Genomic DNA, 17,723 nt, shown 5'->3' with positions numbered 1-17,723 from the left:
CCTCACCAATGAATGACCTTCATATTTCTTGAAGGTTTAAAGGGTACCTAGCATTTTGAGAGACATTTGTCATACCATAGTGACATGTCAGAAGGTGCGGAGGCGCTCATCGATTCCCAAAATGAAGGGGCAGCAACATTCAGCTGAGCAATGTGCTCCTTTGTTTCTTATCGGCTCTGCAGACAATCTATGAGTCCACACATCGCTGTAGGAGGTGAGAAGAGCAAAGGTGATCAGAATATCAGAGACATAGTGGTTGGATGAGCACTTCTGCCCCTTCATTTTAGAGATCGGTAAAGGTCTTAGCAGCCGGACCTTCACTAATCTAAACGTCTGACATATCACCGTAAGGGCAAGAGGAGTACTCCTCATCGAAGTCATTATTTCTGTATGTGTGTATATGTCTGAGGCGCGATGGTAGTGTAAGATGTGGGAAGAGGCATGGCCCATTTATTGGGAGTACACCAAGATGTCAGGGCAGCTTGGGGATGCAGTTGACGTAAAATGTCACATCGCAGATGTATGGCTGGAAGAGGCTACACTATCCTACTAAAAGTGGTTGGACCCCCCTCTCAGTACAATGAATCATGTCTTATTAGCTGTTCACGTGTCTTAAACCATGCTGTATAAGATGCAGACCCTTGGAGGTGTCAGCCATAGTTTGTGATGGGAACTGTAAGATATACAAGTTATGCCGCTGGACACAAACCCTCCATCATAAAGCACAATGCATCGACCGTCTATAATGGTGCAGGGAGCATTATCATTGGGCATTTGAGGAATGTTCTATGGAGTGTTGAATCCCGCTACTTCATTTTCACATCAGATGGACATACCTGGGTGTGGAGGATTCTGGGGAATGCCTTTTGGCTAACTGTGTTGTGGCAACATTTAGGTACGGTGGAGGTTCCGTTATGGTTTAGGGATGTTTTACGTGGCATGGTCTCAGTCCGTTAGTTGTAGTGACAAGAGCAGGGCCGTAACTATAGGGGATGCAGGGGATGCAGTTGCACCCAGGCCCAGGACCCTTGGGGGGCCCATAAGGCCTCTCTTCTCCATATAGGGAACCCAGTACTATGAATAAAGCATTATAGTTTGGGGGCCCTGTTACAGGTTTTGCATTGGGGCCCTGAATCTTCAAGTTATGACTCTGGATATGGGTACAGAAGGAGGGAGGGGGGCCCAGCTTAACTTTTGCACCCGGGCCCCTGAGCCTTTAGTTATGCCCCTGGACAAGAGCCATGAACCCGGAGGCGTACCTTGCCATTCTAGACCACTGTTTCCCAACTCCAGTCTTCAGGGCACCCCTGCAGGTCATGTTTTCAGGATATCCTATAGAAAGAACAGCTCTGGCAATGTCTGAGGCACTGGCTATAATTACATGACCTGTGCAACACTGAGGAAATCCTAAAAACATGGCCTGTTGGTGTGCCCTAAGGTCCTGAGTTGGGAAACACTGCTCTAGACAATACCGTGATACTGACAATGTAGCAATACTCTGGGAGTGCAGCACGCAGCACTATTAGGTTTTGCACAGGTTGCACATATGATATGTCTGCCATTAAGCTCCAGTGGTGTCTTCATGTTCATGGTTATGACCCCCTTGTTCAAAGCACTGATCGGGGACCCAGCTCATGAACCATCACCTATGTTATGTAGCTCTACACATACCTTGTTCAGCTACAGTCCAACCCTAAATACACTGATGTGCCAAAAGTAACGGGACAGGCACTAATATCATGCAGGACTCCTCTGTCCCAGTGAAGTGCAGCAACTCTACATAGCATCAATTCCACAAGTGAACAGAAAATGTCTGGAGGGATGTTAAGCCATGTAGTCTAGACAGCTCTGTGGTATCTGGTAGGTGCAGGATCTTAGGTGCAAATGGACCTCTCCACCACATCCCATTAGTGCACAATTGGGCTCTTGTTGACTGCAAACATACAGATTGCATTATTTGTAGGAACTCTAAAGAATTCTCCCCAAACCAGTTCTGCACAACTTGGGCCCAGTGCATTATCCTGCGTGAAATTCCTATTATTGTAGGGGTACATGAAGTCCATGATGGGTTGCAAAAAGTCACCAAACACTGAAACACAGCAGGCACTCATCAGCGACATGTTAAGGTGGGCCAATGGGCACAACCCATGTTGTGAGAACACATCTCACACCAGTATAAATCCACCACTGGCCTTCACAGTGCCTTGTTGACAACTGGGGTCCATGGCTTTATGGGGTCTGCACCACTCACCAACCCTACCATGAGCTGAAAACAAATAGTACTGTGACTCATCAGACCATGTCACATTATTGCCAGTTCTTTAGGGTCCAGTTGGCAACATTACAAGTCCAAGTGAGATGCTGTGTTCGGTATCGTGGTGTTAGCAGAGGTCCTCTAGTGGGTCTTCTGCTCTCATATTCCATGGAAGATGAAGAACGATGTGCTGACCCGCAGGATATATGTGTAGGGCCTCCTACATTGAATGTGGATGTGATTTCTGCTGGAGTCACTTGTCTGTTTACATGGACACTTCTAGCTAGGTGCCACCAGTCCTGACCATTAAGCACCCATGGACGGCCACTGTGGATGGTAATACCCTCTAAGATATATTCCCGGTACACGTGACCCTGTAGATCGAAGAATGTTAAATGTCCGCTCAACTTCAAAAACAGAATGCCCTATCCATCTGGCACCCACTATCATGTCTTGTTTCAACTCTGATTATAATTCATATGCCTTGCCATGAGCACGCTGGCCAGTGTTCAACCTCCCAAGATAACACCTCACAACTTATACAGGTACTAGCTGATATATCCGGCTTCGCCCGAGTTAATTTGGTACTGGTGTTTATCTGGTGTTCACACGGAAACTCTTATGAAGTCGTGGTTACTTTAGAGATACCAAGGAAAAAAATATGTTCACCATTTTGCATGGTTCTTTGCATTACCCAGGAAACACCACGGGGAGGTAACCATGCGACGTTTCCTTAATATAAAATGACATTGGGATGTGAGAGAATTAGATTCCGTACGTAAATTTTGGACGCTAATTCTTCTGCGCTAGAATTGAATAATCGAGTTGGGACCTGTTAGCTTTTCCTATTTATGACATAATCAATGCTCGTGCCAAATTTCATGTTTCTACGACATCGGGAAGTGAGAGAATTAGAATACGTGCATAAAGTTTGGACGCTAATTCTTTTGCGCTAGAATTGAATAATTGACTTGGCACCCCTCTACTTTTCATATTTTGGACATAATCTATGCTTGTGCCAAATTTCATGTTTTTACGACATCGGGAAGTTGGAGAATTAGTGGCGAGTCAGTCAGTCAGTGAGGACTTTCGTCTTTATATATATAGATGGGTGTTTCCAAACCATCACCTGAGATAACACTACTTCATCATCAGTTTACATACTGCTATCCCATGACTTTTGTCACGGCACTGTATATCCAAAGTGAATAGTGGTAGAGGCACTCAGAAATAGACAAAAGACAGTATCAACGTTCTATATCCAGTGACATTTGCACTAATCCCAGGTGCCTCTTCTCCTTGATCTCTTCTTTTTATGGTCTGTTCTAATTCTGAAACAGTGATGGGTGACTCATAGCGTTGTACATTTGTATGTCTGGCAGAACAATAAGGACTATCAGACAGTAGAAGTATTGCTTTAGTCATATGAGCCTGTAAGCGATTACACCCCAGTGACAATATGTAAGGGGGCTCGTCCGGTATGCAGGCACTCACACTCCTATTGCCACTGTTATTCTAGAATGCAGGCTAACATGAACAGTCCTTCAAAACAGTAACAGAAGGGACCGGCACCTGTTATCTGCATCCTTGGAAGAGTTTGAAGCCTACAAACAATTCTTTTATAAATTCAATTACATTTTTCCTTTTACATTTGTATTTAATTACTTGCTGCAGCCTGGTCTCTGCCCACCATCGCATTGTGCCAACACATCGTTAAAGAGAGCACATATTACATGGCTTAATTAAACTAATCTCACATGGTACAACAATTTCAGGCATTATAGGATGCCTCTAGGGGTCTGGTTGTCAGAACATTTGAAGCTATGAAGATAGGGATGGATGGATGAATGGATGGATGGATGGATGGATACTGGAGTAAGAGTTTAAAAAACTTTGCAACTTTTTAAAAAGTAGCACTTGATATGGTAAATGTCTCTAAAGCTGCCCATACACCTTCAGCAACTGTCAGACGATCGGTTGTCCATCCTACAGCTTTTTTGACCAGATCCTCCTACAGATGAACATTGAGCTCAGCCAAATATTTCTGTGTTTATTGGGGTAAGGTGCAGCCAGACAACCTTGACACTAGTTTATTCCCATTGAACGAAAATCGGGCATTGACATTCTACTGCGTCCCCGATTCTTCTTTTCCTTGACATCATCTTGGCAGAAAGTTTAGCCACCCCCGTACACAATAGAGAGTCGTCCGGCTCTACTGTTATCAACAGGTTCAGACAACTAAAGGTTAATATCTATGGGAGCCTTAAAGCAACCCTACAGTTTCTCAACAAAATTCTGTTCTGGGACAAGGAAGGCAGGTGGGGTATATTATCTGCAGTTGTTTTTGTCTGCTGTCCTTTGATCCACCAGTTCCAGATCCTGTTTTTCGCCGCCCAAGATGGCCATAGTTATTTTCCAACTATCTACTGCACACTGTGCATTGCTGTCTGATAGGACAGTGCTGAACATATGAATAGCTCTAGCCTGTCAAAGAGTAGGTATAATGCATTGGTAGACTAATTCTACCAATGCACTGTAGGGATTAATTAGTTTGAGTGCAACGACGGAGGCACAAGGCACACGCTGAAGAGATAGCAGGGTAGTCACCTTGGCTCTACCAACTCCTCCTGTGAGGGACATGTGTAACCTCAGCCAAGGCACCGCTAGGCCTCTTCGAGGCAATGCTGTGACAGCGGTTACCTGAATAAGTGGTGTGGTTGGCCTGAAGAGTTGTCATGGGTGATACCACCGTTCCTTTACTCCGTTGGATGTCCAACAGGCACATAAAAGTCCACACACAGTTGAATTAAAAAAACTCAATTACTAGGAACAGACAGTGACTGGAACTTTACTTCTCCACCTTACAACTTCACACACCAGTGCAGGAATAACAGTTCAACGAGGTAAGGGAGGAGAACACAGGATGACACCAGGCCTACATTCTAGGTTATCTGTGTGACTCTACTCCTGGACACACGCACTCCGGGACACAGGATGACACCAGGTCTACAGTCCTAGTTATCTGTATGACTCTGCTCCTGGGCACACACACACTCCGGGACACAGGATGACACCAGGCCTACAGTCCTAGTTATCTGTATGACTCCGCTCCTGGGCACACACGCACTCTGGGACACAGGATGACACCGGGCCTACAGTCCTAGTTATCTGTATGACTCTGCTCCTGGGCACACACGCACTCCGGGACACAGGATGACACCGGGCCTACAGTCCTAGTCAGCTGTATGACTCGGCTCCTGGACACACACGCTCCGGGACGCAGAATGACACCGGGCCTACAGTCCTAGTTATCTGTATGACTCCGCTCCTGGACACACATGCTCTGCGACACAGGATGACACCAGGCCTGCAGGCTGGGTTATCTGTATGACTCCACTCTTGGACACACACACCGAAGGTGGACACAACACTCCACTGACAGTCACTTGCAGGTGGACACTTGGACACTGCATGGCGGCTCCTTCTCTCACTCCCACTTAAGGTAGGGGTCCTGGAGTTGAAACATCAGGGTACCTCTCCTCAGCTTCCATTCTTCCCCACTTGAGGGTTGAAGGTACCTCCATGCAGCCAGCACTCTCCCTCCTCACTCTACCGTTGAAGACAAGGATCTCCAAAGACAGACAGCCAGAACCTTTGGCTTACACTTATATTTATAACTTGCATACTCACGTGACATGACAATTGGTTACAATTTTCAGACATATCCCAGACATTCACAGACATTAACCTCTTACATGCTACAGCCGTGCATTACACATAACTAAAGACAAGACAATTTGCACAAAGCATCCACATGAAGGTCATGACATGTATGACAGTTATGGTGGGGACAGATATATGTACTTCAGGCCACTACCTGAGGATCGTGTTGACCATCTTGGATGGCTGAAAACAAGACCCAAAGCTGGCGGATCTCAAGAACAGAAGTGAACTACAACTGCGGGTACCTCTAGTCCTGAGACAAGATTTTGCCCGGAAACCGGGGGACTGCTTTTTATAGATATTTTTCAGTAGTTGAGTGAGAGGTGTAACATTTTTCCTTTTGGCACAAATCAATAGTAAATCTGTCTACATTGAGCTGAGCCAAAAAATAGGTTCTATTTACAGTATGCCAGAAGTTTGGCTCAATACCAGTAATAACTGTCCCCTCTTGTCTGCAAGGTTTGCATGATGGTTCTTCTATAACTGTGTCTTCAAGTGTTTTAGCTATTAGACAGTAATTATAAGTAACTTTTGTCTCTAATACAGGGGGCTATTTTGACCACAATGCTGGCGACTCGAAACTTTTCTGGTAAGTGATGACCCACTTCATATGCAAATATACAATATGAACTTGTTAAGTTCCCCTTTCCAAGATGACATCCCTTGTTCATATGCCTTATTAGGGCATGTGAACGTCATAAAGCGTGGTCTGTTGCTTGAGACACCCCACTATGTCCCGAAACAGAGAGATGCTCAGAGCAACCCCTGTCTTGGTAGACCTCGTGTCTTTGGAGAATGAGGCCTCTGCTATACGCAAAGAGTTACAAGATGTTGATTATCTTACCTTGTGCAACTGCAGTAAAGCAAATGACCGACCCTGACCAACATGTTATAAGGAGTCAGACCCTGGAACTTACCCATTGTGGGGGCAGGAGCTTCCATGTCATGGTGATGAAGATTTTATTGTTAAATGAAGTCCTCCACCATGATGGTTCCTCTTTGATATTCTCTCCTGACTCGTAGGGCTTCATACTACACATAGTCTTCTACAGAAAAATCTGCTCTAATGTGAGAGGAACCTGATACTTACACTGCCTGCAAAGTACAGAGTTGCTCAACACGTGAGCTCCAGATCCCTGCATAGTAAACACCTCTTATGGCTCTATAATATGGAAGTTAAAGGTTTTTTTTTTTAGGAAATTATTATTAATGGCTCATCCTCAGGATCGGTCTTCAATAGTTAATTGCCAGGAATCCACCATTCAGGTCCTCAATGATCAGTTGATTATCCTGCCTGTTGTCAGTGCAATATGGCCAGATGTCGTGATTGGGGTCGAAGCAGGAAGTCTCAGAGGCAGCTTTGCTGCCACTGATATCAATGAGAGTGATTGAAGCCATCTCTGACCTCTGTTGCATTGACAGCAGGTCGGATGATCTGCTGATCACTGAGGATCCCAAGTGGCAGATTCTCAGTGAGGATAGGTCAATATTATCATTTTAGGACAAACATCTTGTATAAGCAAAACTCTCCTGATATGGTGATCACAAGTTGTCCCTAAAGGTCCTTTTACACATATCTTTCAAACTGCTGAATGACTGAAAGATTTAGCGATGTATTTGCATAAAGTGTTAATGGTTTAATGTCCATTAACACTTTATCATCCTCATTTGCATCTAAAGGGACCTGCAGGAGTTGTTTGCAGAGCCCAGCCTGTGTTTAAACACCCGCCCAGCTGTGCATACAAACGGCTAGTATAAAATACCATTGGGAGAGCATCCTGCAGTCTTTTGAAAGGTGAGCGAAATACATTCAAATGGAATGTATTTGCTCAGTCTTGCAGCGGCTGAACGATAGATTTAAAGTTTAACTAAAATCCATCGTTCAAATGAAAACTGCACAATGCCCGCGTTTACATGTAACAATTTTCAGCCATTTGGACGAATTTTCCAGAACTTTATGAAACCTTCCTAAGGCTGGATTCACACGATAGTATATCGGCTCAGTTTTCACACCGAGCCGATACACATCGTCTCTCTCTGCAGGGGGGGGGGGGGGGCTGGAAGAGCCAGGAGCAGTGCTCTGAGCTCCCGCCCCCTCTCTGCCTCCTCTCCGCCCCTCTGCACTATTTGCAATGGGGAGTGGCGGGAAGGGGGCAGGGCTAAATCGTGAAACTTAGTCCCACCCCCGCCCCGCCTCCTTTCATTGCAAATAGTGCAGAGGGGCGGAAAGGAGGCAGAGAGGGGGACGGGAGCTCAGTTCCTGCTCCTGGCTCTTTCATCCCCCCCCCCCCCCCTGCAGATGAGGACGACGTATATCGGCTCGGTGTGAAAACCGAGCCGATATACGTTCGTGTGAATCCAGCCTAAGAGCAGGAAATGGGCTAAAATAAGAAACTAAATCCCCTTTTCCATCCACACTTTACATTTTCAAATTTCAGCTCTGTACTTGGGTGCCAAACAATAAAATACCTGAACCACCTTATCCAGTATACAGCACCCCATTATAGGGGTTGTCCACTTGTAAACTACTGATGCTGGGACTTTGGCCAATTGACTGTTTGCTAGGTTGCTGTGCTCTTATAATGAACTGATTTCTACACAGCTCTATTGCCACTGCTGTGCCAGACTTGGTATAACAGGCAAAGGTGTCATTTACTTCAATGCAAGCTGGGCCTGTAATACCAATCCTGGCCACTGCAGTGGGAATGGAGCTGTCTGCTTCCTGCAAAAATCAAGTCCATGCACTAACACACAGGCCCAGTAAATAGCTGATTGGTGGGTTTCCATGCAACTGAACCCTGTTGTTTTTATATTAATGGTCTATCCTGCTGATAGGCCATCGATAGTTTACAATTGGACAACCCCTTTAACTACAATGGAGTCCATCCAGGTTTTGGAAAGTTGCTCGAAGATTTGCATGGGGTTTTGTGGCAGATCAATGCTGGAGGCTCTGAATGGAGCTGCCGGTGCAGATATGAATGTGGCTATAAGTGGTCACTTAAAAGGATTGTCTGAGTTTAATGCGCAATTTTTAAACAGCAGGCAAAGCATCAAAATAACAAAATAAACTATTCTCACCTCTCTTTTCCCCCGGGTAACTAGTATACTGACTCCCACAACAACCCCGTCTCTGCCGACAGCAGAAGTCTGGTGCCCACTGCAGCCAACCAGAGGTGGCAAAGTCACCGTTCTGAACTCCTGGCATCGTGGTGTGAGGATGTGAGTGCTAATACCAGGAGAACGGGTGGTGACACTGCTACAACCTCTAATTGACTGCAGCAGTCACCTGACTTCCACTGTAGGCAGAGACCAGGATTGTCATGGGAGCCGGCACACTCCTTCCCTAGGCCAGAAGAGAGGTGAATATAGTTTATTTGGTTATTTTGATGTATGGCTGTTGTTTTTTTTTTTTTTTACTTAGACAACCCCTTTAAATGGCCTCATGATGCAGTGCAGTTTCTCTGTTCCTCTCTCCTCCAATCCTGGAAGGTCCTGCAGCAGTCAAGTACCATTCAGACGTCTGCAGCCAATTACTGGCTTGAGTGTCTGAATGGTATGGGATTGGAGGCAGTGGTCATGTGAATGATGAATGTCATGTGACCACTACAGGAGCTTTAAGGACCAAAGTGGTGAAGACTATTGAAGCTGCACTGAACCAGGGGTCTTTTTAAAGCGATTGTCCAGTTGTAAACTATTGATAGCCTAGGTGCAGGATAGGCCATCAATAGTAGACCAGCAGGCGTCTTCCAGCTGTTCACTGGTCCACTGTGCTCATGCATTTAGCTTATTTCTGCAGGACGTAGACTGCATCCCCTGCAATGGCTAGGCTTGATATTGCCGACCAAGTTCCCATAGAAGTGAATGGGATCTTGGCCTGTAATACCAAGCTTAGCCACTACAGTGGGAATGGAGCTCTATACTTCCCGCAGAAATCAGCCTAGTGCATGAACTTACTGACTTATTTTAGCCCATTCACGGCTCTTAGAAAATTCTTAAAACTCCTGGAAAACCCCTTTAAGTCTTTCCTTTCATTTCACAGTATACAAAATTTCTCAAAAAGCTTCAGAGTTGACCAAGGAAAGATTAAATAAGTAATTTTACTACAGTATACGAAAGTTTAGTCCCCTGTCAAGAAGAAGTAGAGATTAACCCAATACTTCCTGTTTCCGAAACTCATCTGCTGTTTGCTGTCCTATCCCCCGGGAAGAATTCCTTTTGGAAGCAAGCCATGAAACTTGCTGGGACACACTTAAGGATTATACGAGGGAGTGAAAGATCTAGAAGGACAACTGCTTATCCTGCACTTGTGCAGCTGTCTTTGTGGGATAGTTGGCGGCAGCATTATGGGGCTATTATTAGTGAAGAGGGAAGGCTGCTGGGCGTTCAGGGACACAGACTGGAGATGTAGAAACACAACTGCCCGTAGAGTTGTGCCTCATCACCAGAAATAACCGGGACCTCTATGGATCCACAAAACTGATCTGATGGTTGGGAACTAGAAGAAGGTTTATTACAAATGAATGTGATTACCAGAGAGGAACCTATCTAATATTTGTTGAAGCTGTCTAATCAGAAATGGTCAGGCTCATATCAAAGGTGGTTATATAGATGATGTAAACCTCGGAGTCCTAATTCTAAACATCCATGACCAGCGCCTCGACTCGATGTCAGCAGCTGTCTCTGAACCTGACAACAAAGCGGAGCTCATTATGCTTCTTCTGATCTTCTGCATCCTTGTGGCGCCTGGCCTGGGCCTTCTTACTGCCTACTTTCTCTTTCTAGGAGGTAAAAGCGGCAGTAACAAGAAGAACGATGGGGTTAAGGTAAGGGATTACCGACTATCGACCCAATTGTCTAACTTCAATTTTTTTGCAGCTTTGATGGCTTACATCTAGCGATGAGTATTAAAGCTTATAGGTTATTAGAAATGATATTGTTTTTTCATATAATGTTTGAGATTTCATGTCATTGAGTTTGTCACCTTGGATTTGCCTTAGAAGGACTTGACCTATGAGGGAGTGTTTACATGACATGGGACTCCTTGAAGGTCTAGTAACGCTCCTTTATTGGACCATGGGTACTAGATAATGCCACATCCAAATGTGTACAGATACCAAGTAGTCCACAAATGACCAGACATGTAATGTTGACTTCTTTTGAAGCCTCTATGACCAGGTCACTGACTAAAAAATGATACAGCAAAACTACGTGGTCCATCATGAGAGCAAATCTGGCCTTTTCTTGGTCATTTATTGTTGATGGCCAATGTCTAATGTCCACTTTGTTCACACACTGTAACAATAAATGAGCAGTCGAAAACTTAAAACTAGACATATATAGTAAGGACTTCAGGTTCCCACCTAATAGCACATTGAACCTTCTTTGGCCTTCAGAATCGCAGTAATTCTTTGTGCTGAAGATTCCACCAGAGGTTGAAATGGTTCTGCAGGAATATCGGCCCCTGTAGACAGGAAGCTTCTTGTAGATGCTGCAAATTAGATGGAGGATCTGACATATTCTGACCAGCTGAGGGCAAAAACACGGGCGAGAGGGGAGAAAACGAAACCACTGATTTCAATAGGAGTTCATTGGTTTGGTTTTTACTACTGGGATTTCTCAGACATGAATACTACTTGGCCTATCTTCCCCACATGTAGCGAGTACATCGGGCAACTGCTATCTTCCCGCTGTAATTTTCAAACTTTTACGCATTAGCACAGAGTTTGAAAAGCTGTCGAGAGAGAAGAAGTTCCCTCCATTAAGGCGCAACTACACTGCCTGCAGCAGTGTGTTTCAGCCCTCACAGGAAGGGGTCATCAATTCATGCTGCTTAGACTAAATTCTGACCTCCCATCAGCACAGGGCAACAGAAACCTGGATCCATCTGACCAGGAGATGTTTTCCCGCTGCTCAGTGATTTTTTGCGATCTTTTGGCCGCTGGAGTCTCACTTTTTTGTTTCTCAGCATTGGTGTTGGAACTGATCATCTGCTGTTATAGCCCATCTATGCTAAGGAATGAGTTGTCCAACCTGACACATTAGTTGCAGCACCAGCATTGTATTCAACTGCAATTTGTTGGACTTTGCACCACCCGATTGTCCAAATGATTCTTTGTATTCTCTTCTGACTCCTTTCATAGGTATTTCCACAGGTTCCCCTCTTGCTGGATGTTTTCCTCAGTCATACCATTCTCAGTATATTCTCCAGCCCACTACACGAGAAAACACACGAGGTTGGCAGTAAAACCCTGACCCCGGCTGGTCTAGCACCAATAACCGGGACTTGTTGGAAGTCGCTCACATTGCTGGATTTTGGATAGATAGATAGATAGATAGATAGATAGATAGATAGATAGATAGATGATAGATAGATAGATAGATATGAGATAGATAGATAGATAGATAGATATGAGATAGATAGATAGATAGATATGAGATAGATAGATAGATAGATATGAGATAGATAGATAGAGAGATAGAGAGATAGATATGAGAGATAGATAGATAGATAGATAGATAGATAGATATGAGATAGAGAGATATGAGATAGATAGATAGATATGAGATAGATAGATAGATAGATAGATAGATAGATATGAGATAGATATGAGATAGATAGATAGATAGATAGATATGAGAGATAGATAGATAGATATGCGATAGATAGATAGATATGAGATAGATAGATAGATAGATAGATAGATAGATAGATAGATAGATAGATAGATAGATAGATGATAGATAGATAGATAGATAGATAGATAGATATGAGATAGATAGATAGATATGAGATAGATAGATAGATATGAGATAGATAGATAGATATGAGAGATAGATAGATAGATATGAGATAGAGAGATATGAGATAGATAGATATGAGATAGATAGATAGATAGATAGATATGAGATAGATAGATATGAGATAGATAGATCGATAGATATGAGATAGATAGATAGATAGATAGATAGATATGAGATAGATAGATAGATATGAGATAGATAGATAGATAGATAGATAGATCTGAGATAGATAGATATGAGATAGATAGATAGATAGATAGATAGATAGATAGATAGATAGATAGATATGAGATAGATAATGGATAGATAGATAGATAGATAGATATGAGATAGATAGATAGATAGATAGATAGATAGATAGATAGATAGATAGATATAAGATAGATAGATAGATAGATAGATAGATAGATAGATATGAGATAGATATGAGATAGATAGATAGATAGATAGATAGATAGATAGATAGATAGATAGATAGATAGATAGATAGGAGATAGATATGAGATAGATAGATAGATAGATAGATAGATAGATAGGAGATAGATAGATAGATAGATAGATAGATAGATAGATAGATAGATAGATAGATAGATAGATAGATAGATAGATGTGGGAATGTCATTAATGACTGTGGCCTCTTAGGGTCAGTGATCCTACTAGATAAATTGTGTTTCGTTAGTGGAAAATAGATTAAAATACTAAATATCCAATTGTCACATTAGTGGTGAGATGACCCAGTCATCCATTCCTGATTAGATCCGAGGGACTTATTGCATTATGGAGTTGTTATTTTTACCTTGATGCAGTAATCTTCAATGAACTGATAGGTAATTACTATCCCTCCATAAGCAGCAGTGACCTCATAGCGGTGTGACCAATTATAAAGACATCTCGTTATTTACGGCTTATGATTTAATAGAGTTTTTTTCCTCTGTCATTATCTGTGATTTGTAGGTCGGGGAACAGATATCTTCTTTGACCGTAAACTTTACACACATATTTCAATGCGCTGTGACCATTGCCGGACGCCTCCGATGATATAATCTATTAGCTTTCCGTGACTCACATCTACTGATTTGCAGCTATTTACAGTCTTGCTTTACTCCGTCAGCTCTGAATAATGTTGGATAATGCCAAAACTATGCACTCAATGGCCACTTCATCAGAGCCGCGGCCCGTTCACGACTGGCGTATTCCTGTATGGAAATTAGAGGCGTGACTCCGGAGAGCAGAAAATCACGTGACAGGTTTTCCATGGATTGTGAATCCACATTAGATGGCAAAATCCAGCATTCGGAGTGACTTCCAACGAGGCCGGTCATCGGTGCTAGACTAGACGGGGACGGGATGTCACTGCCAACCACGGGGGGGTTTACACATGCAGCTTTGTGGAGAGTATACAGAGAATGGTGCGATCTAAGAAAAACATCCAGAGAAAGGGGATTTTGTGGACAACTTGTCACCAAAAGGGGTCACATGAGGATGTCAGGAATCGTTCTGATGAATAGATGGGGCAGAGTCAATCACATTTACAACGCTGAAGCTCCAACTAATGTGTCCTGATGCACAACTTGTCGCTTTTTAGCACAGATAGATATAACAGCAGACGACCAGGTCCAGCACCATTGTGTCTAAGAGAAACAGAATGGCACAACTTCATTGGGCGAAAGAGTGCAAAACTTGTATCACTGTGCAGTGCAAAAACCTCTCCTGGTCAGATGCATCTAGATCTCTGTTGCGCCATGCGGATGGGAGGTCAGAATTTGCCGCAAGCAGCATGAATCGATGACCTCTTCCTCTCAGCTGGACAGAACATGTCAGCACCTCCATCTAATCTGCGGCAACTACAAGAAGCTTCCTGTCCGCAGGGGCCAATATTAATGATTTTAACACACAGTGGAATGTACACTACTATGAATTGCTGTATATATATATATATATATATATATATATATATATATATATATATACACTGTGACTAGAGTAATCAGTCAGCTGGTAAAGTAGTGGCCTGGTCGGTAATGTACTCTAATGTCCAGTGTCCGTATTTATCTTTAACTGGCCACATTAATGGCCGGTAATAAATAATTACCTGGTATGTGCACATCCGGCCGGGCCACAACCCTGTCATCAAGCTCTGTACCTCACTGTGAAGCTCTGGTCGGGATGGGACACCTCAGCAGCTCACCCTCTCTTCGGGGTCTGCATGCCTGCAAATACTGTACGCAGCGCAGATGCTGGGCAGAGAAGGGCCTAAGAGGAAGGTACCTAGAGGGGGCGCTATTATTATTGGGGCTGCTAAAGGGGATGCTATTACTAGGGTCAGTATTGCTGGAGCTACTGGGAGGAGGTACTATTACTATTAGAGTCACTGAGAGGAGGTACTATTACTATTAGAGTCACTGAGAGGAGGTACTATTACTATTAGAGTCACTGAGAGGAGGTACTATTACTATTAGAGTCACTGAGAGGAGGTACTATTACTATTAGAGTCACTGAGAGGAGGTACTATTACTATTAGAGTCACTGAGAGAGGACACTATTAGTATGAGGGCCACTGAAATAACACAGATAAAAACATATCTTGTGATAATCCATGCCCCTAACCACGCGCTCACCTTTCTTTTTTCATCTTTGCCTTGGCCTAAGGCTCAATGTTCACGGGCAGATTTGAATTGCAGAATCGGTGTGGGGCACCCTTGCTGAGGATCCACAGTTCAAAGCGCCCATAGAGAAGCATGGGCATCCGCAACTGAAGGGTGCAGAAATCAAATCGCAGCATGCTCCATTTCAGTGCAGTTCCCGTACGGATGGCTTCCATTGAAGTCAATGGAACCCGTCAGATGCGCGGCAGGTGTTTGAAAAAAAACCTCTACTGCGCATGTGTGGCGGTGCGTTGGCCGGTACTTCCGCACACATGCTCAGTAAAGAAAAAAGAAGACCCAGACGGGCAAGCACGGTCCTCTGGCTTGGGCAGGGCCGGATTCCGCTGTGGTCTCCTGCATGCGGAATCCGACCCGCCCGTGGACATGAGCCCTAACTCTGCCATATATGCACACACTCACATATATATGCATGCATTTATGCACACACGCATGTAGATATGTACAACATACATGCACATGCCATCTGCCAGGTAATGTTCACCTTTCACCAGCAGAGGGCAGTATTACATACAGACTGTATACAATGACCAGTTAGGCGTGAGGGCACAAGCGGGAGAGTTAACCTCTTAAAAACCCTGTGCAAAAACAAAGGATCCTATAGGATAATCCCTGACTGTTGGGTTGGTGTGCGATCAGCTGCTTCAGTTCTGGAGACCTGCAGAGAAGGTGCATAAGACTGAAAGGAAGCGGTGCCTGGTGGTCATCTCCAGCCCACCACTGGACCTCCTCTCGTGATCTTGCACTTGGTCCTAGGCAGGCCCTTCTTTACAAGTCCCTACTGTGAGAGCAGCTATTTGATAGGAGAAAGAAACATCCTGACCCCCCAGTATAACATTTACAGGACCTGCTGGATGGATTTGTTGCCTTTTTTATGCTTTTGCATAGCAAACTGTTATTACATGTACAAAAGACTCCGGGGTGTCAATCAATATCACCCTGAAAGCCACTGATGGGATAATTACAGAAGGCCGTTACTTCACTGTCATTACCATTAGACGCTTTTCACTGCTGGTTATATTGTAAAATGCAGCCTTAATTGGGGTTTTGTGTTTAGTGCTACAGTTCGGCACTAGGCACCATCTGTTGCTCATCCACTACTCATAGAGAATACAAATGCTGCAATATCCATATTTACAGTGCAACTTGTACTCTGAAGAAATGTTTTGCTGATTTCTTTCTTCTTTATTGTATTTTCCCCATTTTTAACTTACGTTTATATATTTCTTTAGCTGTGTGTAACATTGATTTTTCTTGCAAAGTATCATGATTGACACACTAATCATCAGGATATATATATATATATATATACACAATATAACATGATAGTAGTTATAGAGTTGTAATTTTTCCATATATGACAAGCCACAGGTTAGAGAATACTAATATAGAGTACAGATAAGGGATTTTATTGTATGTGGGACTTGACTAGTCAAACATACATATTTGGGCCCTCTGAGATATGCATTCCATTTATATAAGAAGAGTAGTGTTAAGCGAACCGAAATAGTCAAACCCTGTTTCTGGACGAACTGTGCTTAAGGTTTAATTTGGCGCGAACCCAAACCTTGGGTGGATTGTTTCGGCCACACCTACTTCTTCGTCTTCTTTTTCTTATTCTTCCTCCAGTCATCTTCTTCCTCCTTCAGTCATCTTCTTCCTCCTCTAATCATCTTAGAATCATAGAGTCGTAGATTTGAAAGAGACCTCCAGGGTCATCTGGTCCAACCCCCTGCTCACTGCAGGATTCACTAAATCATCCCAGACAGATATTTGTCCAGCTTCTGAGGACTTCCATAGATAAAGCCTGTGAGTCCCGCTTCCCCCGCCCACTCATAGACAAAGCCTGTGAGTCCCGCTTCCCCCGCCTACTCATAGACAAAGTCTGTGAGTCCTGCTTACCCCACCTACTCATAGACAAACCCTGTGAGTCCCGCTTCCCCCGCCCACTCATAGACAAACCCTGTGAGTCTTGCTTCCCCCGCCCACTTATAGACAAATCCTGTGAGTCCTGCTTCCCCCGCCTACTCATAGACAAACCCTGTGAGTCCTGCTTACCCCACCTACTCATAGACAAAGCCTGTGAGTCCTGCTTACCCCACCTACTCATAGACAAAGCCTGTGAGTCCCGCTTCCCCCGCCCACTCATAGACAAACCCTGTGAGTCTTGCTTCCCCCGCCCACTTATAGACAAATCCTGTGAGTCCTGCTTCCCCCGCCTACTCATAGACAAACCCTGTGAGTCCTGCTTACCCCACCTACTCATAGACAAAGCCTGTGAG

At 44.0% G+C, this 17,723-nt stretch overlaps 1 protein-coding gene across 2 annotated transcripts in view; it reads left to right on the top strand.

Moving 5' to 3' along the window:
• Positions 1–17,723, top strand: part of CAMK2A (calcium/calmodulin dependent protein kinase II alpha) — an 89,265-nt gene that overhangs the window by 39,975 nt on the left and 31,567 nt on the right. For both annotated transcript variants that reach the window (XM_066590390.1, XM_066590389.1), the window contains exons 9-10: positions 6,524–6,566; positions 10,760–10,800. In XM_066590390.1, coding sequence (XP_066446487.1) covers positions 6,524–6,566; positions 10,760–10,800 — 84 coding nt within the window. The remainder of the gene's footprint in view (positions 1–6,523; positions 6,567–10,759; positions 10,801–17,723) is intronic.

Source organism: Eleutherodactylus coqui, chromosome 2 (genome assembly GCF_035609145.1).
Source record: "Eleutherodactylus coqui strain aEleCoq1 chromosome 2, aEleCoq1.hap1, whole genome shotgun sequence".
NCBI classification, from domain to species: domain Eukaryota; kingdom Metazoa; phylum Chordata; class Amphibia; order Anura; family Eleutherodactylidae; genus Eleutherodactylus; species Eleutherodactylus coqui.
This window is presented reverse-complemented; position numbering and strand designations above follow the sequence as displayed.